Source organism: Oryzias latipes, chromosome 8 (genome assembly GCF_053564925.1).
Source record: "Oryzias latipes strain Hd-rR chromosome 8, Olatipes_Hd-rR_3.1".
In the NCBI taxonomy this organism is placed as follows: domain Eukaryota; kingdom Metazoa; phylum Chordata; class Actinopteri; order Beloniformes; family Adrianichthyidae; genus Oryzias; species Oryzias latipes.
In genome coordinates, this window is record NC_136244.1 from 1543320 (window position 1) to 1569918 (window position 26599).

Below are 26599 nucleotides of genomic sequence, written 5' to 3' on the forward strand. Positions count from 1 at the left end.
TTTTCACAACATCATTGCACAACAACAGATAGATTAAGAACAACAACCATCTTTCGTGCTTGTGCACGCATGACAACACAAGAAGGGAAAACAATGGAGGAGTTGTCAGCAACAGAATAAAAAGAAAAAGGAAAGTAATGCAGCCACCGCTGTAACACCCCCTACCCAAGTTAAGACTTCCTTTCCAAAGGAGTTTTTACATTTGGCATTTAATTTACTCTGAGCTGCGTTCAGGTGAAAGGGCATAAGCCAACACCTTTTCAGACCCTTTTTTATGAAGGATTTTAATGTTGAAATCTTGCACCAACAAAGACCATCGCATAAAACGTTAGTTTGCATTTTGCTTTCTGGACAGGAAAACTAAAGGGTTGTGGTCGGTGTAAACGGCAACAGGAGGTGAACTGGAACCAAGATATACCTCCAAATATTAAAGCACTAACAGCAGAGACAGTGCTTCCTTCTCAGTGGTGCAGCAAGGAACCCGGAGTTTGTTGAAGTTGGATGGTCAATAGCTATATTGTCTTCTTAGAACAGAACAGCTCCTGCTCCAAAGGCGCTGGCATCCACCATCCAAGAAACATGTTAAACGTCCAAGAAAGGTTCTTTGTGATTTTGGGGGACAGGAAAACTAACAATGGCGTGAATCTTGTCTGTGAGAGCGCAGGCGTGTCCATGACCAACCTCTTTACCAAGTTAAGACACTGTAGCTGTTCCAAACTCACATTTAGCCAAGTTAAGGGTTAGCGAGGCTTTACACAAGCAATCAAAAACTTCCCTCAAGGTGGCCATGTGAGATTCCCATGTAGATGAATACACAACGATGTCATCCAGATACACCTCACACGTACCTGTACCTGAGAGAACAGTGTGCATGAGGCACTGAAACCTTACAGGGGCTTTTTTAAGACCAAATGGCATAACTGTATATTGTTAAAACTGATCTGGGGTGACAAATGCAGAGATCTCAGAGACGCGAGAAGTTCACGGAACTTCCCAATGACCTTTTAACAATTCTAACTTTGTGGCATATTTGTCAGAACCAACCCAGTCAAGACAATCTTTCATGCCTAGTTATGGATACAAATCAGTTTTAGTGACCTTGTTCATTTTTTGAAAGTCTGTGCAAAAGTGGAAATTGTTGTCAGGTCAGGGTAAAAGCAGACTTGGAGAACTCCATGAGCTGGAGCTACGAGCAAATCATCCTTCAGAAGGTAGCTGACCTCCTGTTGAAGCTGGTAGTGCTTGACATGTTTAACATAGTACAAAAATATTACTTTCAATAACTTAAGCGTACCTCGAACAGCATGACCAAAAAGAAGCTCTGAAGGCCTGAATCTAGTGGATTCATGTTTGTTCTCACGTGATGCCAGCATTAGAAAATGAAGCCCCTCATCCTAGTCCTTTCTGGATTCTAGACAGAATTTTCTAATCATAGACTTCAGGGTTTGATGACATTCTAGGTCACCTTGACTGGGGATGATATGCACTTGACATTGGATGTGTAATGGAGAGTGTTTTGAGGACTTTACTGAAGATGCGAGACATGAAGTTTGAGCTCTGGTCCGTTTGGATAAACTTTGGCCAGACAAAGTTAGTTAGAAACCTTGGGGTTTTATTTGACCAGGATTTATCATTTAAGGCTCACATATCTCAGGCGTGCAGAACTTCCTTTTTTCACCTGCGGAATATTGCTAAGATCAGAAATATACTTTCTAAGAGTGATGCTGAAAAACTCATCCATGCATTTGTTACGTCTAGACTGGATTACTGTAACTCCTTGTTAGCAGCGTGTCCTAAGAGTTCCTTAAGAAGTCTCCAGCTTGTTCAGAACGCAGCAGCTAGATTGTTAGCAGGAACTAGCAGAAGAGATCACATCACTCCTGTGTTAGTTTCACTTCACTGGATCCCAGTTGATTCCAGAATCAAGTTCAAGATCCTCCTGTTAACCTATAAAGCCTTACATGGAATGGCCCCGTCCTATATTAAGGACCTCATAGTCCCTTACCATCCAATGAGAACACTTCACTCACTAAATGCAGGACTGCTTGTGGTTCCTAGAATTAGTCAAAGTACGGTTGGAGGTAGAGCGTTTAGCCACCAAGCCCCTGTTTTATGGAATAAACTCCCAGCTCATATAAGAGAGGCCGACTCAGTTTCTACATTCAAAGCTAGACTGAAAACATTCCTCTTTGGACAGGCTTATTGTCAGACTAGTTAGTATTCAGAGATTATTTAACTTAATGTTAGTTTGTTTAAATTAAACTTAATAATAACTATTTCTTTTAAAAGGCTGCTAGAAGTTGAAGCTGGGGTAACTATGGTGCACTGGGGTTCTGTCCTCTTTCCTTTTTTACTTCTACCCTTCCTCTCCTCTATTCTTGATCATTATTCATCATTTAGTTCTCCATGCCTCTGTTTGGTGCAGTGATTCATGTATTGTCCCTCTTTCCCTCTTTCCCCTCCTGGGGAGTGGGAGTGCTTCCAGATTCCAGTTGGCTCATCCGTGCTCCAGTTCCTGACCGAGTACCTCGTCTCTGCTCCTGCTCCTACACCTGGCTGTGGTTCCTGTCTCCGGCTCGACTCGCGCCCCCGACTGTCCCCACAACCACGGCTGGATGAAGCTCGTCTGCTGGACTTTATATATGTAGTTGTAGATTTAGATAAGTTAATTCTTCTTTAAGAGTTCTGGTAAATCGCCTGCCCGTCCTGGGGGAGGATCCCTCCTTCATGTGGACACCCCTGAGGTTTCTTCGTTTTTTCCGGAATCCGTTTTTTTGGGGAGTTTTTCCTTACCGTGAAGGGGGGTCTAAGGGCAGGGATGCCAGTATAGCTTAGTCAGTTTGTTAGTTCATTTTAGTATTTTCCTATTGAACTATTTGTATTCGTGATCCTTTTGAGTTCATGTTTTACTTCGAGGCCCATCGAGACGACTGTTGTTCTGATTTTGGGCTATACAAATAAAATTGAATTGAATTGAATTGAATTGAACAAATGTAGAAAAGAAATTCACAAGGACTTGTTTTTTGCCTTGAGTGTGCGCAAAGGTATTGCCTCAGGATAGCGTGTTGCAGCTCACATTAGAGTTAAGACGTACTGCTGTCCTGACTTAGTTTTAGGTAGAGGACCACCACAATCTAGGACAAGATGTTCAAGGGGTTCCCCGATCACAGGAATGGGGTTCAGGGGAGCGGGAGGAATGATTTGATTTGGTTTTCCACTCATGTGACACACATGTCATGACCGGTAATATGCACATACACCAGACTTCAAACCGGGCCAAAAGAAATGTAGAAGAATAAGATTCTACGTTTTTTTTTTAAATTTCTGTGGAACTACCACTTGCTCAACAACTTTCCAGTCTAGGTCACCAGGTGCAGGGGGGGGAACCAGGTCCGCACCAACAGATCATATGAATGTTGTATGGCAACTTCCTCCTGCCAGAGTCAACAGCAGTTACAGTTTGCTAACAGCTTGAGCTTGAATAAATTCCCTCTCGTCTGCAGCAAAGGTTAGAGTAGAATCCACAAATGACAAATGATCATTCACACCCTTCTCAGATTTTCCCCTTCAGATTTAACCTTTTCATTTTTCACAACATCATTGCACAACAACAGATAGATTAAGAACAACAACCATCTTTCGCGCTTGTGCACGCATGACAACACAAGAAGGGAAAACAATGGAGGAGTTGTCAGCAACAGAAGCATCAGTATTTGGAACTACAGGACTATTGAGTATTTTTGATCTCTGAGTGCAACCATGACTGGTCCAGCAACAAGTGGAGACTGTAAGACAACTTTATCCATAGAGGCTCTGACAACACTCACTTTGAGTCCTCATACTAAAGTATCATAACCACAGGAGGAATCAGATGAAAAAGGTAACACACTGCTTAGAAACACAAACTGATTTGCACCAGAATCCAATAAAATGGTGTTTGGTAAACTGCTGTCCTCAGGTCCTGTTAAAGACACTGAACCTTGAGAGGAAAGGATGAAACCCTTCATCAGTTTGGTCTTTCCTACCAATGGTGTCATGACATGAATGTTCACAACAAGACTGAACAAAATACACACTTCTTGTTTGTCTTTTGGGACTTTTATTTTGTTCTTTCTTTGCCAATGTAGGGCAAATTGCAACAAGATGGTCTTTTAAATAGCAACAGTAAAATTCTTGTTCACTCAATGGAAACGTAAAAATTGGTAAAAATCTCTGCCATTTACTAGTAAATCATACTTTCAATTTAGTTAAACTGCATCTGGGGTAAAGATAACTTGAGATAAATGTAACTAAGCAGACATTTGAGTTAGTTCTACTTCTGTTCTGGATCTGGGACTCTGACCCTTCTTTCTATAGTAAACAATGATTGCAACCACAGCGACAACATCAACAACAACAGCAACAACAACACCAGTGATGATCTTCCAACTGGGAGGCTTCAAACCTGTAAGCAGAAAACAACATGAACACATGAAAAAAACATGCATGAGTCCAACTAAAAACACTGTTGTGGAGGTGAAGTTACAGCCTGTAATGCTCTGCTATCTGGTCTTTTCAGAAGGAGGCTATCAAACCTTCAACTACTTCAGAACTCAGCCGCATGTTTGCTGACAAGGACCAGAGAGAGTGGTAACACATTACTTTTGGAAAACAGCAACAATCAAAGAAGCAGATAGAAGAAAAGAGAACTTTCTGAGCTGGAAAACACTAAAAACCATCACTTCACTCCTCTAGATCAAGGGTCAGCAACCCAACTTTTTATGTTCTAAGATTGTCGTGGTGCCTTGTAGGAAGAGAGCAGCATGAACCCACGGAGGGGGGGTGTCTGCAGCTATGAACGCGGACTAGAGTCTATTATGGGATTCTTCTAAAAAGACCTGCAAAAGCAACTTGGAGCTGAACAGCACGTGAACGGATAGAAAGGCGGCAGCAGGACGAGTGAAAACTTAAATAACGAGTGAAATGATGCCGTTCACTGAAAACACCAGGTTTTCCAAAGGCTGATGCTGCTCCCTGTGTTTTATTTCTGTAGGAAACTGATCCAAACGGCTCTTTGGTAAAGGTTCTAGAACATAAAAAGACAAAGAGGTTTAGTTTGAATTCCTCCAACTTGAATTAGTTATACCTTCATTGGTATTGATCTGTTCTTTCTCCAGTTCAGTGATGACGTCTTCTTTGACTCCAGAGAGCTGAAACACACATTCATATCTATGCGTTTCTGCTTCTGGTGGAAGTTGGAGATCAACGCTCATCTGGAAAGTTCCATCATTGTTGGGGAGGATCTGTCCTTTCTTTACTCCTTCATGGATCTCCTCTCCATCTCTCCTCCAGAACAGGTCGGCTCTGTCCGGATAGAAACCTGTAGCATGACAGCTGACTGGAGAGGAGGAGGACTTCTGGAGGAGAGACACTGATGGAAGAACTGGAAGAAGGAGGAAGTTGAAATGTTTCTGTTTCATTTAGATTTGAACAATATTTAACAAGGTCACTCATTATGTCAACTTCTAACATGCTTCATGTTAATATTCTTTGTTCTGGATATGTTAATGACAATAATGTACAATATAGGTGTCATTCTAAGATTACAAAGCAGAGAAAGGACATAAAAAACACCTAAGACTAAAATAAAGCCTAAAATACCAAATCTGTAGGTCCTGTGGCCATCCCATAATCATTGCAAAACTTTTTGGACATCCCCGACAACTGTAGTTTGGATTTGTTTATGGATTTTTGTGAATCCTTTTCAGTGGGTACTAGGTACATGCAGACTTATTAATTCAGCTGTAAAATATGTCCAGAGATGAATCTATTCTCAGGTTTCCAAAACACTAAGAACATCATGAGAGTTTACCTGTTCTCATCAGAAATCTCCTTCCTAAGTTCACAAATTCCTTCAGCCATTTAGGAAAAATCTCATCTAGGTCGTTTTTCCATCCTGCATTGAAAGGTTTGTTATTGTCCCACTGATGTTTCATGATTTCAGCAAACTGGTTTGCAGCAGTCCATGATTCTGTCTTCAGGTCAAAAGAAAGGAAGTCTTCTCCATCATAACCTAGTTGACTATAACCTTTGACCTCTCCAGTTTCTTCATCCCACTCACATCCACACATCAACTGCACCACAAGAACACCTGAGAGACAAGAACACAGAACCTCAGTCAATCTGAACACAATGACAGTTTAGAATCAGAGACACAGAAACTCCTTCAGGATGTTTGTTCTACAATAAATCAACTGTTTCAGACATGAAGACTCTGAAGTCACTGATCCAAACACTGATTCTTTTCTCCACAGCCTCCTGAGGAACAAAACACTTCATATCAGAGACAAAGAGACATTTAAGGCTTAAAAACATTTAAACATTTGAATTTTTCTGGTTTTTAAAACCTCAAACCTCTTTGCAATGTTCTCATAGAGGTTTAACATAAAGTCCTGATCCAAACTAAACACTTTGACTAAAAAGTTTGATCGAAATCTCTCCAACATTAGTTTTAAGACTCAGAAATGCAGCAGAAATTAAGAAAATTCCACCAAAACATTTTTGACCTGATTATTTTATGAAAACTGAATCCATAAAAAAACAAAAACAAATGAAAGATTATTGCTCTAATTGAGACAGGAAATGATAGAAATTGTTTATATTTTAAACTAAATGAGTGAGATATTTATATAAAAATGATATTGAAATAATTATAGACATTATGATCCAAACATTTCAGTTATTACAGGTTTTATAGAAAAATTATATTTAAAAAAAGGTTTGACATAAAAAAAGATCTAAACTTTTTTACAAGACCCTCAAGATTTTGATGATGATGATGATAATGATGATGATGATAATGAATGTTATTGATGTAGCTGAGAGACTAAAGAAGAGTTTGTATCAAAGTGAAGCTTCTGTTTTCACAGCTTTGCAGCTTCGTCTCATCGTTTTGACAACAAATGTTTTTTTTTCAGACAATCAGGAAAAAATGAAAAAACTCCACAGCCTGCCTGTCTTTCTTTCTATCGCCCTGTCTCTCAATTTTTAAAAAATTTTTTGCCTTCAAAATTTTGATTTTTGCTTTCCAAAAATGTTTTTGCGTTTGCAAAAAATGTTTTTCTCCTGCGTTGTGTCTCATCTCGCTTTTTCCTATCTTTGATTTTGCTCTCATAGGTTTCGGTTCAGCGTGACAAAGCTGCCATCAAACAGCTGCTGATTGGTCCAGATTCTGACCAATCAGGAGTCTCTGTCTTATATTGACGTGTTTGGAGGCAGACATGGACTTTGGGTCGGTTCTGTTCGTAGGGATTCTGCCGTCTTCAACCATTCGGGTCCGTTTTTCTCTGCGTAAAACCCAGAAGGAGCAGCAGATCAAATCAAACGGTTTTTGTATTTATTCATGTTAGTGTAGCGACCAGCGTGACGCAGCAGAAAAACAACATCCGAGCTCCGTCTCCGTTACATTTGATTACGATTAAAATTAGTATCTGAACTATTGTTTTATTTTCATCAATAAAAGTTGAAATATAAGAGAAAATAGCATTTTTTTCATGAGTAAATTTTTTTCTTTCACTTTAGACAAAATAAAACGAGTTCTTAAAAAATAAGACGCTTATAAAATAAACATAAAAGTTAAAAAAGCTTCTTCTGTTAAATACATTGAGTCTGCTTTGGTGAGCCGTCATTCTTTAGCCTATTGATGCTGTTATTCTATTCCAAAACACGTGTGGAGCATAAAATATGTGCTTTAAATCTCTCTCTCTCTTAAAGAAAATCAAACTTTAAAATAATATTTTGCTACGGAAGATCACAGATCACAAACAGCATGTAAACTTTACAGTTTGTTTTTACAGTTTTAGGAGATCCTCAGCCATGGATTCACATAACTGACTACATAAAAAGAAAGTATGAATTATTGTTAAAATGACAAAAAATGAAATTTTCTTCTTCCAAAGAGACAAGCATGCGCTTTTATTATGACATTCAAAGCATTGTACATCGCATAGGTGTCATCATCCACTCCCCTTCCCACACTCGTGTTGCTAAAAAGAAGTAAACACAACAGGAAGAAATAACTAAGGTTGAAACAACATAACTGCCAGATGAAAGGACACGTAGGCAAAAAGAAACACCCCGGCTCAACCCTATTTTGACCAAAGCAGTGAGACAGAGTCTGAAATTTGAATGACGGCGTACGAAGATTATACGCCCATCAAAAAAGTAATACGGCTGCATCATCAGCAAAAGAAAGATTTTCTACTTGGAGGAAAAGGACGAACAAAGTAAACGCACAGCATGTATTTATATGTATACATACATAAAAAAATAAATTAAAAAACGCCCCTCTTACCCTCCACGGGTGGTTTCTCCTCCAAGCTGGGGTCCTCTACCAGAAGCCTGGGAGCTTGAGGGTCCTGCGCAGTATCTTAGCTGTTCCTAGCACTGCACTTTTCTGGACTGAGAGGTCTGAGGTCTTTCCAGGTATCTGTTGTAGCCACTCCTCCAGCTTGGGGGATACTGCCCCGAGTGCTCCAATTACCACAGGCACCACTGTCACCTTCACTTTCCAGGTTTTCGCCAGTTCTTGTCTGAGTCCCTGGTATTTCTCCAGTTTGTCATGTTCCTTCTTCCTGATGTTCCCATCGCTTGGCACTGCCACATCCACCACAACGGCTTTCCTCTGTTCTTTATCCACCACTACAATGTCTGGTTGGTTCTCCATTACCATCCTATCAGTCTGGATCTGGAAGTCCCACAGGATCTTTGCCCTCTCATTCTCTACTACCTTCAGAGGTGTTTCTCATTTTGACCTTGGGGTTTCCAGTTCATATTCTGCACACATGTTCCTCTATATTATTCCAGCCACTTGATTGTGGCGCTCCATGTATGCTTTCCCTGCCAGCATCTTACATCCTGCAGTTATGTGCTGGATTGTTTCAGGCGCCTCTTTGCACAGCCTACACATTGGGTCTTGTCTGGTGTGGTAGAACTCTACACCTTGGGTCTCGTCTGGTGTGGTAGATCTACACCTTGGGTCTTGTCTGGTGTGGTAGAACTCTACACCTTGGGTCTCGTCTGGTGTGGTAGATCTACACCTTGGGTCTTGTCTGGTGTGGTAGATCTGAGCCTCTATGGCTCTGGTGCTCAGGGCTTGTTCCTGAGCTGCCAGGATGAGCGCTTCGGTGCTGTCCTGTAGGCCAGCCTTTTCTAGCCATTGGTAGGACTTCTTGATATCAGCCACTTCAGTTATGGTCCGGTGGTACGTCCCATGCAGGGGTTTGTCCTCCCATGAGGATCTGTCCTCCAGCACTGTGTCCTCTGCTCTCCATTGCCTGAGACATTCACTGAGCACACTGTCAGTTGTGGGCTTGAGCTTGTGTATCTTGGATGTTTCATCCTGGATAGTGGCTTCTACGCTCACTAGTCCTCGGCCTCCTTCCTTGCGGCTAGCATACAGTCTCAGGGTGCTGGATTTGGGATGGAACCCTCCATCCATGGTGAGGAGCTTTCGTGTTTTAACATCCGTGGTCTGTATCTCTTCCTTTGGCCATCTTATGATTCCTGCAGGGTATCTGATAACTGGCAGTGCGTAGCTGTTTATTGCCCGGGTCTTGTTCTTGCCATTGAGCTGGCTTCTCAGGACTTGCCTTACTCGTTGGAGGTATATAGCTGTTGCAGCTTTCCTTGTTGCCTGCTCCAGGTTGCCATTTGCCTGTGGAATTCCAAGGTACTTGTAACTGTCCTCGATGTCTGCTATTGTTCCTTCTGGGAGTAAGACCCCTCCTGTCTGGACTACCTTGCCTCTCTTAGTCACCATCCGGCAGCATTTCTCGAGGCCGAATGACATCCCAATGTCAGTACTGTAGATCCTGGTGGTGTGGATCAGGGAGTCAATGTCACGCTCGCTCTTAGCATATAGCCTGATGTCATCCATGTAGAGGAGGTGACTGATGTTGGCCCCATTTCTGAGTCGGTATCCATAGCCAGTCTTGTTGATTATTTGGCTGAGGGGGTTCAGACCTATGCAGAACAGCAGTGGGGACAGAGCATCACCTTGGTATATCCCACATTTGATGGACACTTGTGCAAGTGGCTTCCCATTGGCTTCAAGGGTGGTTTTCCACAGCTTCATTGAGTTTCCTATGAAGGCTCTTAGAGTCCTGTTGATGTTGTACATATAAATATATATATATATATATATATATATATATATATATATATATATATATATATATATATATATATATATATATATATATATATATCAGAATCAGAATCAGAATCAGAATCAGAAATACTTTATTGATCCCACACGTGGGAAATTTGTTCGTTACCATAACAACTGACAGGAAAAAAAGAGTAAGAATAATATAAATAAAAATAAAAAAGAGAACAAGGAAAATGTGGTATAATTTAAAGAGCTATTTACATAACAGTGCAGGTAAAGAGATGTGCAAAAGAAATGTGCAAAATAAAGAAAAGAGAAAAAAAAAAAAAGGGGAAAAGGTTATCTTCTGCATTGTGAATTATTGAACAGGGTTATAGTATTTGGCAGGAAGGATTTCTGGTACCGGGCAGTTTTGGAGCGGAGCTGTCTGAGCCTTCTAGAGAAGGAGCTCCGCTGTTTGTCCAGAACAGGGTGGAGAGGATGCTCTGGGTTGTCCATGATGGATAAGAGCTTGTTCAGTGACCTCCTCTCCATCACTGCTTCAAAGGTTTCCTGTTTGCAGCCAATGACAGAACCCGCCTTCCTGATCAGCTTGTTCAGTCTGTTGGTGTCACTGACTGCAATGCTGCTTCCCCAGGAGACCACAGAGGAGAACAAGGTGCTGGCCACCACAGACTGGTAAAAGATCCCCAGCATCTTGCTGCACACATCAAATGACCTCAGCTTCCTCAGGAAGTAGAGTCTGCTGCAGGCCTTTTTGTACACAGCAGTACTGTGGCTCCTCCAGCTCAGTCTGCTGTCGATAGTCACACCCAGATATTTGTACTCCTCCACCGCTTCCACATCCCTGCCCAGGATGCAGAGGGGTTGTAAGACAGTCCTTTTCCTCCGGAAGTCGATCACCATCTCCCTGGTCTTGTCCACATTGAGCAGCAGGTGATTCTCTCCAGCCCACTCCACAAATCCGTCCACCAGCCTCCTGTACTCCTCCTCCCGTCCACCGCTTATACACCCCACAACCACAGAGTCATCAGAGAATTTCTGTAGGTGACATGACTCTGAGTTGTGCTGGAAATCTGAGGTGTATAAGGTGAACAGGAATGGAGAGAGCACAGTGCCCTGTGGGGCTCCCACACCACTCAGCACCACGTCTGACAGGACGCCGCCCAGTCGGACAAACTGTGGCCTGTCTGTCAGGTAGTCAGTGATCCAGGAGACGGTGGACGCACCAGCACCCATCAGCCGCAGCTTATCACCCAGTAAAGAAGGCCGGATGGTGTTAAAGGCACTGGAGAAATCAAAGAAGGTGATTCTCACCATGCCTCCGCCACCATCCAGGTGTGAGTGAGCTCGCTGCAGCAGATGGATGACAGCATCATCCACCCCCAGGCGCGGCCGGTAGGCAAACTGCAGGGGGTCCAGAGAAGAGCTCACCACCGGTCTCACTTGAGCCAACACCAGCCTCTCCAGCACCTTCATCACATGGGAGGTGAGGGCAACTGGACGGAAATCCCCGAGGTGAGATGGAGACGTCTTCTTAGGAACGGGGACCAGGCAGGAGGTCTTCCAGAGGAGCGGCACCTTCTCCAGTCTGAGGCTCAGGTTGAAGAGATGCTGGAGAACCGCAGACAGCTGGTGGGCACAGGTCCTCAGGGTACGAGGGCTGACGCCATCCGGGCCGGCTGCTTTGTGCTGGTTAAGTTTCTCCAGCTGTTTCTTCACCTGGCAGGCTGTTACAGTCAGACAGGGAGGGAGGGGGGTGGTGGTTGGACTGGGGGGAGGGGTGATGGACTGTGGGCCCAGTAGGTGTGGTGTGTTAGAGGGGGAAGGAAGGTGAGGAGGTGTGGGGGGTTCATGAGGGGGGAGGTCAGTCAGCTGAGAGGCAGCAGGAGCAGGGGGGTGGTGTGGTGGAGTTGGGGGGGAGGAGGTTGAGGCATTCAGAGAGCTAAACCTGTTGAAAAAGGTGTTAAGCTCGTCAGCTCTCTCTTTGCTGCCTCTGATGGGTCTGCTTCTCCCCCCACATCCTGTGATCTTCTTCATTCCAGACCACACCGCCCTCATGTTGTCCTGCTGGAGTTTGGATTCCAGCTTCCTCCTGTAGGAATCTCTCCCGTTCCTCAGCTGATCCCTAAGTTGGTGCTGCACCCTCTTCAGCTCCTCACGGTCTCCAGACCTGAAGGCTCTCTTCTTCCTGTTCAGGAGGTTCTTCAGGTCACAGCTGATCCAGGGTTTGTTGTTGGGGAAGCATCGAACAGTTCGAGTAGGCATAACAGACTCCTCACAGAATTTAATATATTCTGTGATGCAGTCCGTCATGCCATCAATGTCCTCCCCATGAGGCGTGCAAAGAGCGTCCCAGTCCGTGGACCCAAGACAGTCCTGCAGGGCCTGCTCCGTTTCTGGGGTCCACCTCCTCACAGCCTTTTTGTGGACACGTTCCCGCATGGCAATAGGGACATAGTTTGGGATGAGGTGAACCAGGTTATGGTCAGACCTGCCGAGGGGGGGGAGGGCTGTGGCTCTGTATGCCTTCTTTGCATTTGCATACAGCAGATCCAGAGTTTTATTTTCCCGGGTGGGACAGTTCACATATTGAGTGAAGTCCCCAAGCGTTCTGTCCATGGTGATGTGGTTGAAGTCCCCAGTGATGATGCAGAAAGAGTTAGGCTGCTGTGTCTGCAGGCGGGAAACGGTGGTAGTGATGACGTCAGCGGCGGCCTCAGCATCGGCGGATGGAGGAACATACACATTCACCACCACAACCGATGTGAATTCCCTCGGCAGATAATAGGGCCGGAGTCCCACCGCCAGCAGCTCCACATGCGGCGTGCAGAGTCGCTCCTTCACGCAGACGTGTCCGGGGTTACACCACCGCTCACTCACGTAAAGAGCGATCCCGCCTCCCCTCTTCTTACCGCAGCTGGCTGCATCTCTGTCCGCTCTCACAGTCGTAAAACCAGGAACCGCGACGCTGCTGTCCGGGATGTGGGAGTGCAGCCACGTCTCGGTGAAGCTCAGTAGGCTGCATTCCCGATACTCCGTCTGGGTGTTCATTAGCGTCGTTAGCTCCTCGGTCTTGTTGGCCAGTGAGCGCACATTCCCCATAATGACTGCAGGCACGACAGGCTTAAATCTCCTTCTGTTCATCTTAACGTGAGTCCCGGCTCTGCGACCCCGACGTCTCCTCCGTATCTCCTTCGGAATCTCATGCCGAGCTCCATGAAACAGGCTAGGCTCTCTCAGGGCCAGCAGCTGGTCGCGCGTGTAAACAATGGCCATGCTTTCCATTGTTATTCCCTCCGATGTGAGAATATCAACGAGAGAAAAAAGTAAATAAAAAGCACAAAAATGGAAAAAAGACAGAAATAATAAAAGAACAACAACAACAAAAAAAATTTGAGAAAAAAAGGAAAGGAGACGATGATTACAGACTTGAGTAAAAGAGTGATTACAGGAGCTATGGCAACAGGCGTCCGTTCACGGCGCCATCTTTTTAGAAGAAGTATATATATATATATATACACATATATTTAATGTAATAAGATCAGAAACTCTTGTGTGCTGGGCCTCGCCAAATTTCCAACTGTGGGTGAGCCTGGTCGGGCCATGTTTACAATATCTCTTGTGGACCCCCTTTTCTCCTGTGTGCCCTCCTCCTGGGCAGAGGGCGGCTGGCCCCTGCCCTACACCTTTCCGTACCCAACGTGGGCCGAGTGGGTGGCTGCCTGGAGCGCAGAGCGGGTCTCCCTTGGGGGGTCCTGGCCCGTACCTGGGGTTGGGCGGGAGGATGCCCAGACCTCCTGGGTGGTGATGATGCGGTCGCCTGGGGCTGCGGGCAATCTTCACGGGTGGGGCCCGGCGCTGGGCCCTCCTGGCGCAGTGGGGAGCTGCTCTCCTGGTTTTGCCGGGGCTGCGCTCTCTTTCCCTCCATGCCTCCCTGCTCTCTGGCTCTGGGGGCTCGTAGCAGTCCTGCTGGTCCTGGCCTGGGTGGCGGATGTGGTCACCTGGGGGGCGGTTGTTCTCTGCCTACTGCCGAGTGGCGTTGGGGTTTCTGGCTGCCGCTGCTGCGGCGGCGGGGGTCTGGGTTATGTTCATCCATTTTAGAAGAACATAAACACTCACCTGAGCACAGGTGTTAGCTCATCTTTGCACAAACATTTTGCGTGATTGAATTAAATATTTTACACTGTTTGGTTTGAAGGCATAAGACATATGCGCGCGTGAACACTATTGGTTTTGTGTACATGTTGACATGTGGATATGTTTGCAGCCAACAGGTGTGTTTATAACATTTGAGTGTGTGTGTGGACAGGCCCCGCCCCTTCTAGAGTTGTATTACATCTGAACCCGACCGTATTGATAAACACCCAGCAACTTGTTGCTTTATGCTGCTTCATGGTTTTACACCCCCCCCCTATAATCACCCTTCTACCCCCCCCTCTCTCTAACATCCCTCTCTCTTCTTCCCTTCTTCCCTTTTCCGTCCAGTCCAACATAAAAAATCTTCAAATACGATTCAGATACGAAAATGAATAAAGTTTGGCCTGAATTACAAAAGGGGTTTATTCAGACATACCTCTGGTTTGTCTGAAGATTAATAACCCCTGTTGTTAAAGTAAAATATGTCCAACACAAGAGGCCGTCAGCTCTCATCTGTTTGCCCAGCTGTTGGACAGGACAAGTTAAAAAAAAAAAAAAGAAGCTTGTGCGTTTACTATGTCTGTTCTTTTTCTCCAAGCAGAATCTCTTTCTTTTACTGATGATGCAGCTGTATTACGTTTTTGATGGACGTATAATCTTCATTTGCCATCATTAAAATCTCAGACTCCGTCCCACTGACGCATAGCGCTCTCTTTCCATGGTGACTCTGGAAATCGGCGATCTATTGAGAATGTCTTTATGTACCGTGCATTAACCCAGGGTTACCAAGTGGAGCGTAATTACGCCAACTCATATCCGGTCTTTTGGAACCGACATACCCAGAGTAAGCAAGTTCAGGCGGATTTCAGCCAGAGTTCAGGGTTAAAGTCAGGCTAGTTTAAAGGGACCTTCTGGAATACCCCTCGTGATCTGAGTCTCTGAACATAATCATTTCAAAACAGAATCAGTGAATAAAGTCCAAACCAGCTCACCTTCAGTTTGGTTGTAAAGTTGCTTTGCTCTTTCTATGTCGCCAATGAAGGTCTGCTGGGCATACAGACTGATTTTAGTGTAACTTTTCCAGAACTCTTCATCTACTACCTCCTTCAACCAGTCCTGTCTAGGAACCATTGTTGTTATGTTGCTGTCATAGTAAGTCATCAGAACATCATCAACCAAAACAAGAATTATGAACCCTGGGAGGTTCTGGACTGGAAAGGGACCAATGAATAAAATCTTCAGAGAATGACTCACTGAAAAAGAAAAAAAAAACATAAATTCAGTTTACAGAATTTAAACTTTAAAAATACGTTTCTGTAAATGCAGAAGCATCAACTGTTAAAGTTAATGTTAAAAACAGAGATTTACTAAATAAAAACAGAGACTTTTGGTTTAAACTCTTTCATTTTACCATAAATCATCAGTTTAATTATATAAAAGAAGAAACAAAAGGTTTTCTTTTGACAAATGATAGATAAAAACACACAAACAGTTCAAAATAAAGTCCAAAAGGTAAAAAACTGGTGACTGACCTGCAGCAGCGCCGTGAAAACTCAGTCCCAGAAAACACAGAAACATCTGGATCTTCATTCTGGATCTTCTGAGGATCTCAGTCTGAAACCGTCTGATGCAGAATCTGGTTCTGGGTCAAACATCAGAGCAGAAATGAAAGAGAAACTTCAGAGTCGGATGATATAAATGAATGGAAATGATCTCAGAGTAAACGTCACAGAGCTGATATCTGGATTGAACTGACAAAGGATGACAACGAAAGTGAAAATTAGAGCATAGCATGAATACATTATTTAGTCTTTATATTTTTTTTGTTTGAATGTTTTGTTCTTGTCCTCTCAAAGCTGCTTGAAATCATTAAAAATCAGATTGTGTTTTCACGTGTGTTTGGTGTTATTCTGTAGTCAGCAGCGCCCCCTGGTGGTTAAAAACTCAATGCTCTGTATGTTCAGTTTCTATAATACAAACAAATCCTCTGCTTTAGTGCAAAATAAAAAATAAAAAATTTTTTGGTCCCTGAATAAGAATAATTGTGAGAAATTGAACATTTTTGTAAGAAGGTAATGTATTAAGGTAATAATGTTCTAAAATGAACGAGCTTACAATATAGCAATAAGAAACTGAAGCTAACAAAGTGAATTACTGAACAATCTTTGCTGTACGGGACAATAGGGTCATGATTAGTACAGAAAGTTTAGTGACAATAGCTTCAGTATCTGTAGAGATATTAAGCACCGTTATTATGATTCACATCTCTATTCAATTTTGAAAAAATAAAAATACCTGCCAGGGTCGTGGGGTCAAGGCAGGCTGGTTGGCCCTGTTGGGGGGGCTGGGAGAGGGGGAGGGTCAACTAATAATTCAGCTCAATCAGCTTAAATCATTCAAATCTCAGCCTTCCTCTGTCTCTTCCGGTGTCCCCCAAGGTTCTGTCCTTGGTCCTCTTCTTTTCATTACTTATCTTCTACCCCTTGGCAATATCTTCCGCAAATTTAATGTTAATTTCCACTGTTTTGCCGATGACACCCAGCTCTATGTATCAAGCAAACCTGACTCCTCTCTTCCACCCTCCTCCCTCCAATCCTGTCTATCTGAAATCAAAAACTGGTTCACCTCAAACTTTTTCAAACTCAATAGTGATAAAACCGAGCTACTTCTAGTTGGATTCTAGTAGAATCTTGTCTTTTATATTTATATTTATTGTGCTTTTAATGTCTATTTTTAATATTTGTCTGTACAGTGTCCTTGAGTATCATGAAAGGCGCTTTAAACAAAAAGTATTATTATTATTATTATTATTAACAGTGCGGGACCTGGAAGGTTTCGTGGGCTGGGGTCTCCACTGAGGCATCGTTGGTTGCCTCGGCTGGTCGGCGACCTCGGTCCCATCGAGGCCTGAGCAGAGTTCTCCCAGGGGCGGGGGCTTGGGCATGGGCTTACTGCAGGGGGTGGTGCTTCCTTGGCTCTACTCTCTTTTTGTGGGGTGGGGGGCGGGGCCCCTGGGCTAAGGAGACCTGGGCCAAATGTTGGGGGGGGTAAGTTAGTGACTCACCCTCTTCCTCAGATAGCGCAGGTGCAATCTCACCTTCACACAAACAGTTTGTGTGACTAAATGAAATGTTTCACATGTGTTGGTTTGATTGCATAAGTATGCGTGTGTGAACATCAGTTGCATTGTGTACATGTTGACATGTAAGCAGTGATGCGGTTATCGTCACACCCCTATGTGTGAATGGGACTGTGACTGTAAAGGGCTTTGGGCCTTTAAAGAAGGTAGTAAAGCGCTATATAATTATATGCCATTTACCATTTTATGCCATGTTCGCATGTGAACATTTTTTGGAGCCAACAGGTATGTTTGTGACATGTGTGTGTGGACAGGCCCCGCCCCCTCTAGTTTTGCATTACTTATAAACCTGACTGTAAAGATTATAACCATCCAGCAACTTGTTTTTTGCTGCTTCATGGTTTTAACGCCCCCTTCTATTATCACCCTCTTACCCCCCCCCCCCCCCTCTCTAACATCCCTCTCTCTTCTTCCCCTCTTTCCTTTTCCGTCAGGTCCAACACCAAAGATCTTCAAATATGATTAAAATGAATAAAGTTTGGCCTGGATTACAAAAGGGGTTTATTCAGACATACCTCTGGTTTGTCTTTAGATTAATAACCCCTTTTGTTAAAGTAAAATATGTCCAACACAAGAGGCCCTCAGCTCTCATCTGCCTGCCCAGCTGTTGGACAGGACAAGTTAAAAAATAAGGAATTTCAGTTTTTCCTATTTTTATTTTTTTTGTTAACAATAAAATCTTAAACTAAATCAAAGCAGACAAACAATAATTGATTGAAAGTCGTGTGAAGAAAGAATGCAGACAGCAGCAACAACCATGAATGAGCGTCTTCTTCACTGGAAGAGATGGAAAAACACAAACGTTCACGAGTCACTCTAAAAGCTCTTTTGTGGAGGTGAAGTTTGGATTGTTTAGATGTAGTTGATATCATTTTGTTGTCACGGGCAAAACGTTCAGGCTTTGGTGCAGTGGACCGCTCCAGATAGCCCGGACTTGAACATCCTAAACATCTCAAAAACAGCAGAGGCAGAAGTCTCATCAACGTCTACAAAGCAGCAGAAAGCATTCAGACCTGTTACTGCAGTGAGTCGTAATGACAGCAGCTTTGGCTCTCCTGATCTCACATTTACAGCCGCTTCCTTCAAAAAAGGTCAAAGTTCACACCTCCCTGGACAGAATCTGTACTCACCACCACCTTCCAAAAAGATGCAGATTCATGAAAACCAGAACAAATGGACTAAAAATGAGATTTTATCCTATTGTAGTAAAACAGGAAACACCACTTCCTTCCTCTGTCTGCATCTGATTTGACATCTAATGCACACAAATCACTGTCAACAGTAATTATTCTCTCAAGTGTTTTTTAAGGTCTATATCCTAAGAAAACGTGTTAACTTGTATCCAGCATGTATTTCCAAACAGACTTCCATCTGTTTAAACCTGCTTCACCCTGTAACCAGCCACTGTACATCCTGGACGGTTCAGTTTCTATTGCAGGGTCACACAGAGACCATCTGCTCACATTCACACCCAAACATAAATCTGTTTGTCTGTAATCTAACCTTAACTGTCAGGTAAAAGCTGGCATGACTGTCTTACGGCCAGGGCGAGTGTGGACGGGCTGCAGGTGAGTCGGGGGTCCGTCAGTCATCCTGCACACCTGTGGAGACAAAAACAGACCACAGGCCAGAGGACGCAATACCAGAAGCAACCACAAGAGGGAGGCAGAGACACAGGGACCTGCCAATCAACAACAAGACATTTGAACATTGAGACCTTTCAACAGTCACCAGAAAAATGCCACAAATTCATCAATATGTAATTTTTAACTCTTTCAAAGCATTTGGGGTTGAAGAACTTCTTTGTTAAAGACACACACACACACAAAATAATGCATTTTTATTTTTTTCTTTACACACCAATGTAAAAAAAGGAAAAGTTTATTAATTAACATTAGAATTTACTTTGAAAAATATGACTAAGAATTAAAAAAACACAAAGTTTGTGATTCTTATCTTCAGGCCAGTCAGTGGAAAACTGACTTATTTGTGGAATCTACTGGTCTGTGGATAAAACTGTAGGTCAGTCGTGGTTCTAGATGTTCTAGACTCACAGTCCTGCAGTCTGTGGCTCCACATAGAATCACTCTGAGGGTTTTTGAAAGTGTTTGTTTCTTCAGTCACGTTGTTGACCTTCACAATAATCCTGTAAAACCTCCATAAAACAGGAAAAGCTGCTCTGGAACATTGGACCTGATATTTGATGCTGCAGAACTTCCCTGTTCTGGAAATGTTGTTGACCTTGATGATCCTGTTTCAAGGGGGAGGAGCCTGTCAGAGTCTGGGATGACGGTTTGAATGATGAGGGGGAAATAATATGAAATATTCTTTAACATGTTCAGAAAATGTGGAGTTTAATCAAAGAGGAAACACCAGCAGATGGATTCCTGCAGCATTTCTAAACATAAAATGATAAAACAAGCTATTTTTCTAGATTCCTTGAACTGAGAAACTACTTTGACAGACATTAAGTCCACTAAAAAGAAAAAAATGAAATGGATCCCAACAGAATCTTTCTTAACTCAAGTAAAGGTAACATCATAAAATCTTATCTGGACTATTTTCTTCTTCTTTAATGCCCTGAACCTTAAAATACAGCAAACTCTTTCCATTTAGACGTGTAAACCAGTTATAACAGCAGCTGAGCTGGAGGGTTTGTTCATTTGTTTACTGTTGTGAAGAAGACATGAGAGTTGCTGCTGCAACTTCCAATGATTTCAGAAAAGTACTTTTCCCTTGTCCTGCATGAGATTTGGTTGTAGGTGTACACCCCCCCCCCATGATGAACCTGGAGGTTTGACTTGTACCACTTCCACTCAGCTCTGCCTCTTGTGTCCCTGACCAAATCATCGTCCATCCAGGGAGATTTCTGTCTACTGTTTCTGATTGTCATCTTCATGGGGTGATGGCATCCAGAACATTCAAAATGCTGGAAGTTACAGAGTTCACTAATTCATTGACATCTGCACCAGAGGCGTTTTCAAAGTTGATCATTTCTGTCATTTATGTGTCTCCTTCAGACACAACTGACAGCATTTCAGTGAAATCATCAATGAAACTGTGGCTGCTGAGGAGGCTTGGACAGAACTATGCAGAGAAAGGAAGGAGTTTATTTGAAATCTATTTTAAAGGAAATGTCCTCAAATGATGAAAACAATATTATCTGTAAACAGAGCAGAAACGCCTCCAAACTACACAACACAACCACAGAGGTATCTCAACACTAAACAAAATAAACCAACACTTTGAAATGAATAATGAATAATAAACAAATTAACCAAAAAAAAAAAACAATAAGAAACAAGAGTATCCAAGTTATTTAAAAAATATGATATTCATATCAGAAACCCAACGCTTATTGCAAATGAATTAAATGAATACTTTGCTAATGTTGGAAATAAACTTGCAATGGAAATAAAAGAGCCAATAAAGAAGATGAAAGAACTTAGTATCCAACCAATCAAGTTCTCAATGTTTCTGTCTGAGGTTAGTACAAATGAAATAATAGAAATTGTAAGAACATTTCAAAATAAAAGATCCAAAGATTGGAATGACATTGATATGTCATTAATTAAAAACACAATTGAGTTCATTGTTGAACCACTAACTCATATATTTAGCATGTCTTTTACGGAGGTCATTTTTCCAAATAACATGAAAACAGCAAAAATTATTGTCATTTTTAAAAATGGAGATCGTCATATATTTATAGATTACAGACCAATTTCACTATTATCCCAATTCTCCAAGATATTAGAAAAACTTTTTGTTAAAAGAATGAACAATTTTATTGGAAAGTTTAATTTATTGCATGAGGATCAAAATGGTTTTAGGGCTGGTAGATCTACTTCAATGGCGATAATGCAGCTGGTTGATCATATTTCTTCCTCCATAGGGAAGAAGAAATTTACGGTAGGCGTTTTTGTTGATCTTCAAAAAGCGTTTGATACATTAAATCACACTATGTTACTTAGTAGTTTACAGAAATATGGTTTTAGATGAATAGCATATTCCTGGTTAGAAAGTTATCTTACTAACAGATGTCAGTATGTTTATTTCAATGAAAAATCTGATATGTGTCCTGTAACGTGGAGTACCTCAGGGGTCCCTATTGGGTCCTATATTATTTATTTTATACATAAACAACCTATGTAAAGTTTCTGATTTGTTAAATTGTGTTTTATATGCTGACGACACTACTTTGTATTTATCAGGAGATAATCTGGAAAAGCTTCTTTCAGACATAACAAAAGAATTATCCATAATCAAACAATGGTTCGATTCAAACAAACTGTCTTATAAAAATAAAACCAAGTACATTATATTTGGCTAAAGAAAACTGGAAAACATCTCTGAGTTAAAAATTGAGGATTCTGTTCTTGAAAGAGTAAATGAAATAAAATTTATGGGAGTCCTTTTGAATCATACATTATCATGGAAACCACACATAACTTATATTCTCTTTAAATTGTCCAAATCATTAGCCATCCTACATAAAGTCAAGTATTTTTTAAACACAGCTACATTGTATATTCTATATTGTTCCCTCATAATTCCTTATTTGACCTATTGTTTAGAAATCTGGGGGCATAGTTACAAGTCAAACACAAAACCTGTTTTTATTCTGCAAAAAAAAGCAATTGGAATTTTAAATCACTCTTCATACAATCAATCCACAAAACAAATACTTCCTAAATTAAGGGCAATTACATTTTTTGATTTAGTTGATCTTAGTACTGGAATTTTTATGTTTAAAGTTAAAAAACTATGTGTACCTGCCAAAATACTGAGTTTTTACATAAACAATTCTAAACTGACAAAACCCCAAGACAGAGGACATGGGTAAGACACTTCTTGTTTGTGGAAGATGATAGTCTGTTTCTGTACTTGTATGTGGGTCTAAATCAGTGCTGGGGGGCGCGAAGCGATGCCAGGGGGAGCGTGCGGTGGTGGCGGTTTTAGGCTTAGGTAATACGGGCAATTGTCCGGTGCGCAAAATTAACGTGGGGGGGCGGTGACAGTGGCTCATGTCACGTATTTATATTCCTGCTGATAAGGTTTATAAGAGTCATTGATGAGACGAGGGAGTCGTTCAGATGACGTACTTTAATACACTGCTTTGCTAAAGTCGTAAATCAGTACTACGGACAGCGCAGGGACATTACTAAAGCAATAGCTTGATTCACCAAACATTACATCCGCTTTTCTCAGTAATAAAATAACATAAATAAAATGATCAACATTAACAAAATAAAGGCTGTCCTGGTGCTCTAACATGGAGCTCAAATGTTCTGAAATAACCCAACAAATCATAAATAATAATCATAAACCAGATCCACTCCTGGATCTGGTTTTAACTCTGGGTTTACATGGAGAGGTCAAGGAGATTGTTGATGCCTGTTTTTCGGATCATTTGCCCGTATTATTTGAATTTGAGCTTTCAACGCTGCCGCCTGACTCACGCGCCCTCGCACGCCCCCGCCGCCTGATGAACGCGCAGACAGCCCTACAGTTTTCAGCGGCTTTCTCAGCCTCTGAGCTTTCCTACGTGGACGCCTACAATGGAAACGTTGATGAGCTCCTGGACAATTTTAACTCTGTTTGTGGGGGCATTTTAGATGTTATTGCTCCATTTAAGGCTAAATGCTGTTATCCGCCCCCGGAGCCTTGGATCAACGAGCGCTCAGACGCTCCTGACAGACACGTGAGTATGAAAAAAATGACATCTAGATTTTTGTCTTTCAGGGAACAACTCACAACATATGGGAGCTCCTCCAGGGGGGCCAGGCCCCGTCAAAGAGGAAGGACCACTCAAGGACCAACAGGCCCATGACCAGAAAGGCAACCTCGAAGGGAGTCAAGCGCAAGGGCCTGGTCAGTCGAGGTGGTCCTTCACCATCCAGTAAGTAGGCTTCACGCCTGACTTTCTTCTCATTGAACTTGGTTAACAAGATGATCTGGATTTTTAACGGTTGCTGTTATTTGTCATACTGTATTGTAATACTCAGCATTAAATGAGAGTATTTACAAAATCAATCAGGGTTCTACTTTCTTTCTCAAATGTGTGTGCTTTTCCGCGTTCAGATGGACAATGGCTTCTAACCAGATTAGTTGAGTCTGATATCGTAACACTTTCCAAAAATAGGGAAGACCTTTTGAAATTCCGGAATATCCATCAAATTGTATCCAGAGAAACATCCCTCGTTTTTTTTTATCCATTCCTCCAAGCGGCAGTGATTACGTCAAACAGAAAGTTTGTTTCTGTCCTCCCTTCTTGCTTGGCTCCGCCTCCCCCTCTTTGTGCAGTCATTAGCTGTAATCAGCCACACACCTGAGTAACCGGAAGTCACCCGCAGGGTCTTGGCCGCCATATTTGTAGTCCTCAAATACATTATTTACCACATAAACGTAGTGTAAAACCAAATACATACAAATCAAACTATTATAATGTGCTCACCTGGAAACATAACAATGAAATACTGGACCATTAATATTGGTGTCTAATTTGGAAGCACTTACTGTCTTGTATCCCAACAGTGAAATGTCAATCCTATTTTTGTGTTGCAATGCTACAGTATATTAAAAAAAAGTAATGTTTATCACCTTTTTTAAAGTAATGTTGTTATTTGACTTTTAACTTTATTTGCCTTCTTTACTTATTGTTTTCTATAATCTATACAAACATATTACATAACTATTTTGTATTAACTGATAACTTCATTGTCTACTTTGTTTAGAGGAACCTATGAGCGTTATGAAGAACCCCCCCCCCCCCCCCACCCACACAGCCAGCAGCCGCAAATGTAAGGGTCTAGCAGTAGTCAGTCATCTTCTGCTATTAAAATTGATGCCTGATTGCTTTTTTTTTTTTTTTTTTGTCTTTAGGAGGCCCTCCGACCAAGGACGGTGCCTTTTTTTGTTAGGTCGGGTGCTGTTTGTGGGGGCCATCCTGTCCCGTCGGTTTGGCCGCCGCCGCGGCCCATTTATTTAATTTTATTATTTACCTTTAAAAATAAATTGGCCCGTGTTCCTCTGTAGAGGTTTGGGCCGCCCTGTACGCGGCCGATTCTTTTAATTTTTATTTTTGTAAAATGTCAACGTAGTTTTAGATTTTAAAAACTAGTTTTTTAAGAAATAAAAGCATTCATTCTTCTATTCATTGATACATTCTTCTAATCCGTTTTGTCCCTTTCGGGGTCACGGCTGGAGTTTCTGACTGCGATGGTCCTGCAAGTGTTGGTGCCTCTAAAATGCAAATACATTAAATAAATTCATTTTTTAAATCATCTACCATATTTTCTATAAGGATCATAAAGTGCGCCGTCAATGAAGGGCCTATTTTTTTAGTCTTATGTCATGTATAAGGCATACCGAACTATAAGGCGCATTAAGCGAGGCAGGAGTCAGATATGTCCATCAGTCAGTCCAACATTATAAACTGCGCTCACAGTAACCCTAGAACACGCTACAGGTTAGCCTTATTAGAAGTGACAGTTGTGTTATTCACAATTCCTGTAACTTCCAACCCTGTGTGCAACATGTAAAAAACAGACTAATACCGCTAAAACAAACGTTACTGTGACAATGCTAACTCCCAAACCCTGTGACCAGAGTGGAGCGGTCTCCTCCATTAAGACCTCCCTTCTCGATCTTAGCCGGATTTCCCCAATCAGTCCAGTATAGAAAGCTGTGAAATGTTGAAAAATGGCAGTAAAAAAAAAGTTTGAACCATGAGAAACGCATGTAAATGAAACCATGATCTCACTTGCTATGGGGGTCGAACACTATCGCCCGAGGCTTCGACAAGCCTTGGTGGAAAAGAGTTTTGCGATGGCTGCCATCAGCAGTTGCCACAGAGATAGTGCTACGAATACCGTCAGTGCAATAGAGGTTTTTATGGACCCAGTCGTAGGCGATTCCTTCAGGGGCATCAACGTCGCTGTCGATGATGGTTTGGTGCTGAGCAGAGTCGTCAGCTGAGTCTATGTTTGTTCTGCATGGAACATCCAAACTGGTTTCAAACATCAGGGAATGAAACCAACGTCCTCTCCGCTCTGGTTTTAGTCAGTTTCGTCTGTAGATTTTCTTCAGAGAAATGTCGGACCAGTAGATCTCTTTAGTGGCTACGTCAATGTCCAGCGCCACCACATTCTTTAGGCGGGGAATTACTAGAGTGTACTCGCTTTTGTCAAGAGTCATCTTTCGTGACGATTGGTGAAGAAGAGGTAGGCTATTGTACCTGCAAAATCACAGAACAGAGGTGGGGCGGTTTTACAAATAGCCTCATGCTCAAAGTAATCATGTGAAATCAAAGAGAGTTGGTGAGTTTAGCTTTGGTCAACACAACTGACAAAGTATAAAACAGCTAAGAGTTGTGTCTTAAAACTTGCAACTATATAGTAAACTGGGTGGAAATTTGTAAACTACAGTTCCTTGTGGAATAACTGGTGCTGAAAATTGTGGCTTTGGGCTTTTTAACCGCTTAACACCTGAGCTTATACAAAACCGTTGACGTTCTTTGAATTGAACCTTATTATGCAAACTACTGTTTGTATAATAACGTAATTCCTGCGCAGAAAAGCATCTCTGCACTGATATGCAGCACCTTACATTAGTGAATTTACACAATCAACGTAAATCAGCTGAAAATAGCACAGAAAGAGGCACGCCTCGTTTCTCTGTGCTGAACAGAACCTGTTAGAATTACATTCATTGCGTAAACGGTTGAAGATCTGCGACAGGTCGAAGAGCGTGTGTCTATTTTCCTGTCGCCGGTGACAGCTCTGGTTTTAAAGGGTAAGAGCCAGATTTGACCCTCAATTCTGAGCACAGAGTGTGTGCAAAAAGTAATCTCCACATAAAACAGTCCATTTCAGACTCAAATACCATGTTTTTCTGTAACAATCAGCAGACATCACAGGAGAGCATCAGGTCGAATGGATTGGAGGATTTTGTTTAATCATACCTCCATGTTTCTGTTTCAAAGATTTGGAAAAAATGCACAAAATTGTATTACAACAATCTCAAGACTGGGTATGGATCATTGACTGTATATGAGAACTGGACTAGGTGACCCCTCCCCCGGTGTTCCAAACAGGAAGTACTCGCTGGTGTCAAGATTCCAAAATCCCATAGACTTCTATAGAGAAATCAACAGCTGTTAGTCATTC

General features: G+C 42.2%; 2 protein-coding genes across 3 annotated transcripts in view; both read right to left on the bottom strand.

Moving 5' to 3' along the window:
- Positions 1 to 4082: 4082 nt before the first annotated feature.
- orla-uha (major histocompatibility complex class I-related gene protein-like) lies at positions 4083 to 24195 on the bottom strand. 2 transcript variants are annotated; one of them, XM_078950805.1, is made up of 6 exons: positions 18933 to 24195; positions 15823 to 15932; positions 15283 to 15543; positions 5852 to 6130; positions 5126 to 5422; positions 4083 to 4444 (listed from the first exon to the last, which is right to left on the bottom strand). In XM_078950805.1, the coding sequence occupies exons 2-6, from the start codon at positions 15878 to 15880 to the stop codon at positions 4290 to 4292; spliced, it is 1050 nt and encodes a 349-aa protein (XP_078806931.1). In that variant the 5' UTR covers positions 15881 to 15932; positions 18933 to 24195; the 3' UTR covers positions 4083 to 4289.
- A 309-nt stretch (positions 24196 to 24504) lies between these two features.
- Positions 24505 to 26599, bottom strand: part of LOC100125501 (low-density lipoprotein receptor 1) — a 31245-nt gene continuing 29150 nt past the window's right edge. Inside the window, 2 exon segments of the mRNA XM_078951017.1 lie at positions 24505 to 25116; positions 25195 to 25668. Of these exon segments, the coding sequence (XP_078807143.1) occupies positions 25017 to 25116; positions 25195 to 25668 (574 nt within the window). The 3' untranslated portion in view covers positions 24505 to 25016.

Excerpts from the sequence above, each read along its gene's own strand:
- orla-uha (XM_078950805.1), bottom strand. The coding sequence starts at position 15,880 with ATGAAGATCCAGATGTTTCTGTGTTTTCTGGGACTGAGTTTTCACGGC. Across the intron at positions 6,131-15,282 it reads ACTTTACAACCAAACTGAAG|GTGTTCTTGTGGTGCAGTTG; the intron begins GTGAGCTGGTTT and ends CTTGTCTCTCAG. Across the intron at positions 5,423-5,851 it reads GAGATTTCTGATGAGAACAG|TTCTTCCATCAGTGTCTCTC; the intron begins GTAAACTCTCAT and ends TCCTTCTTCCAG.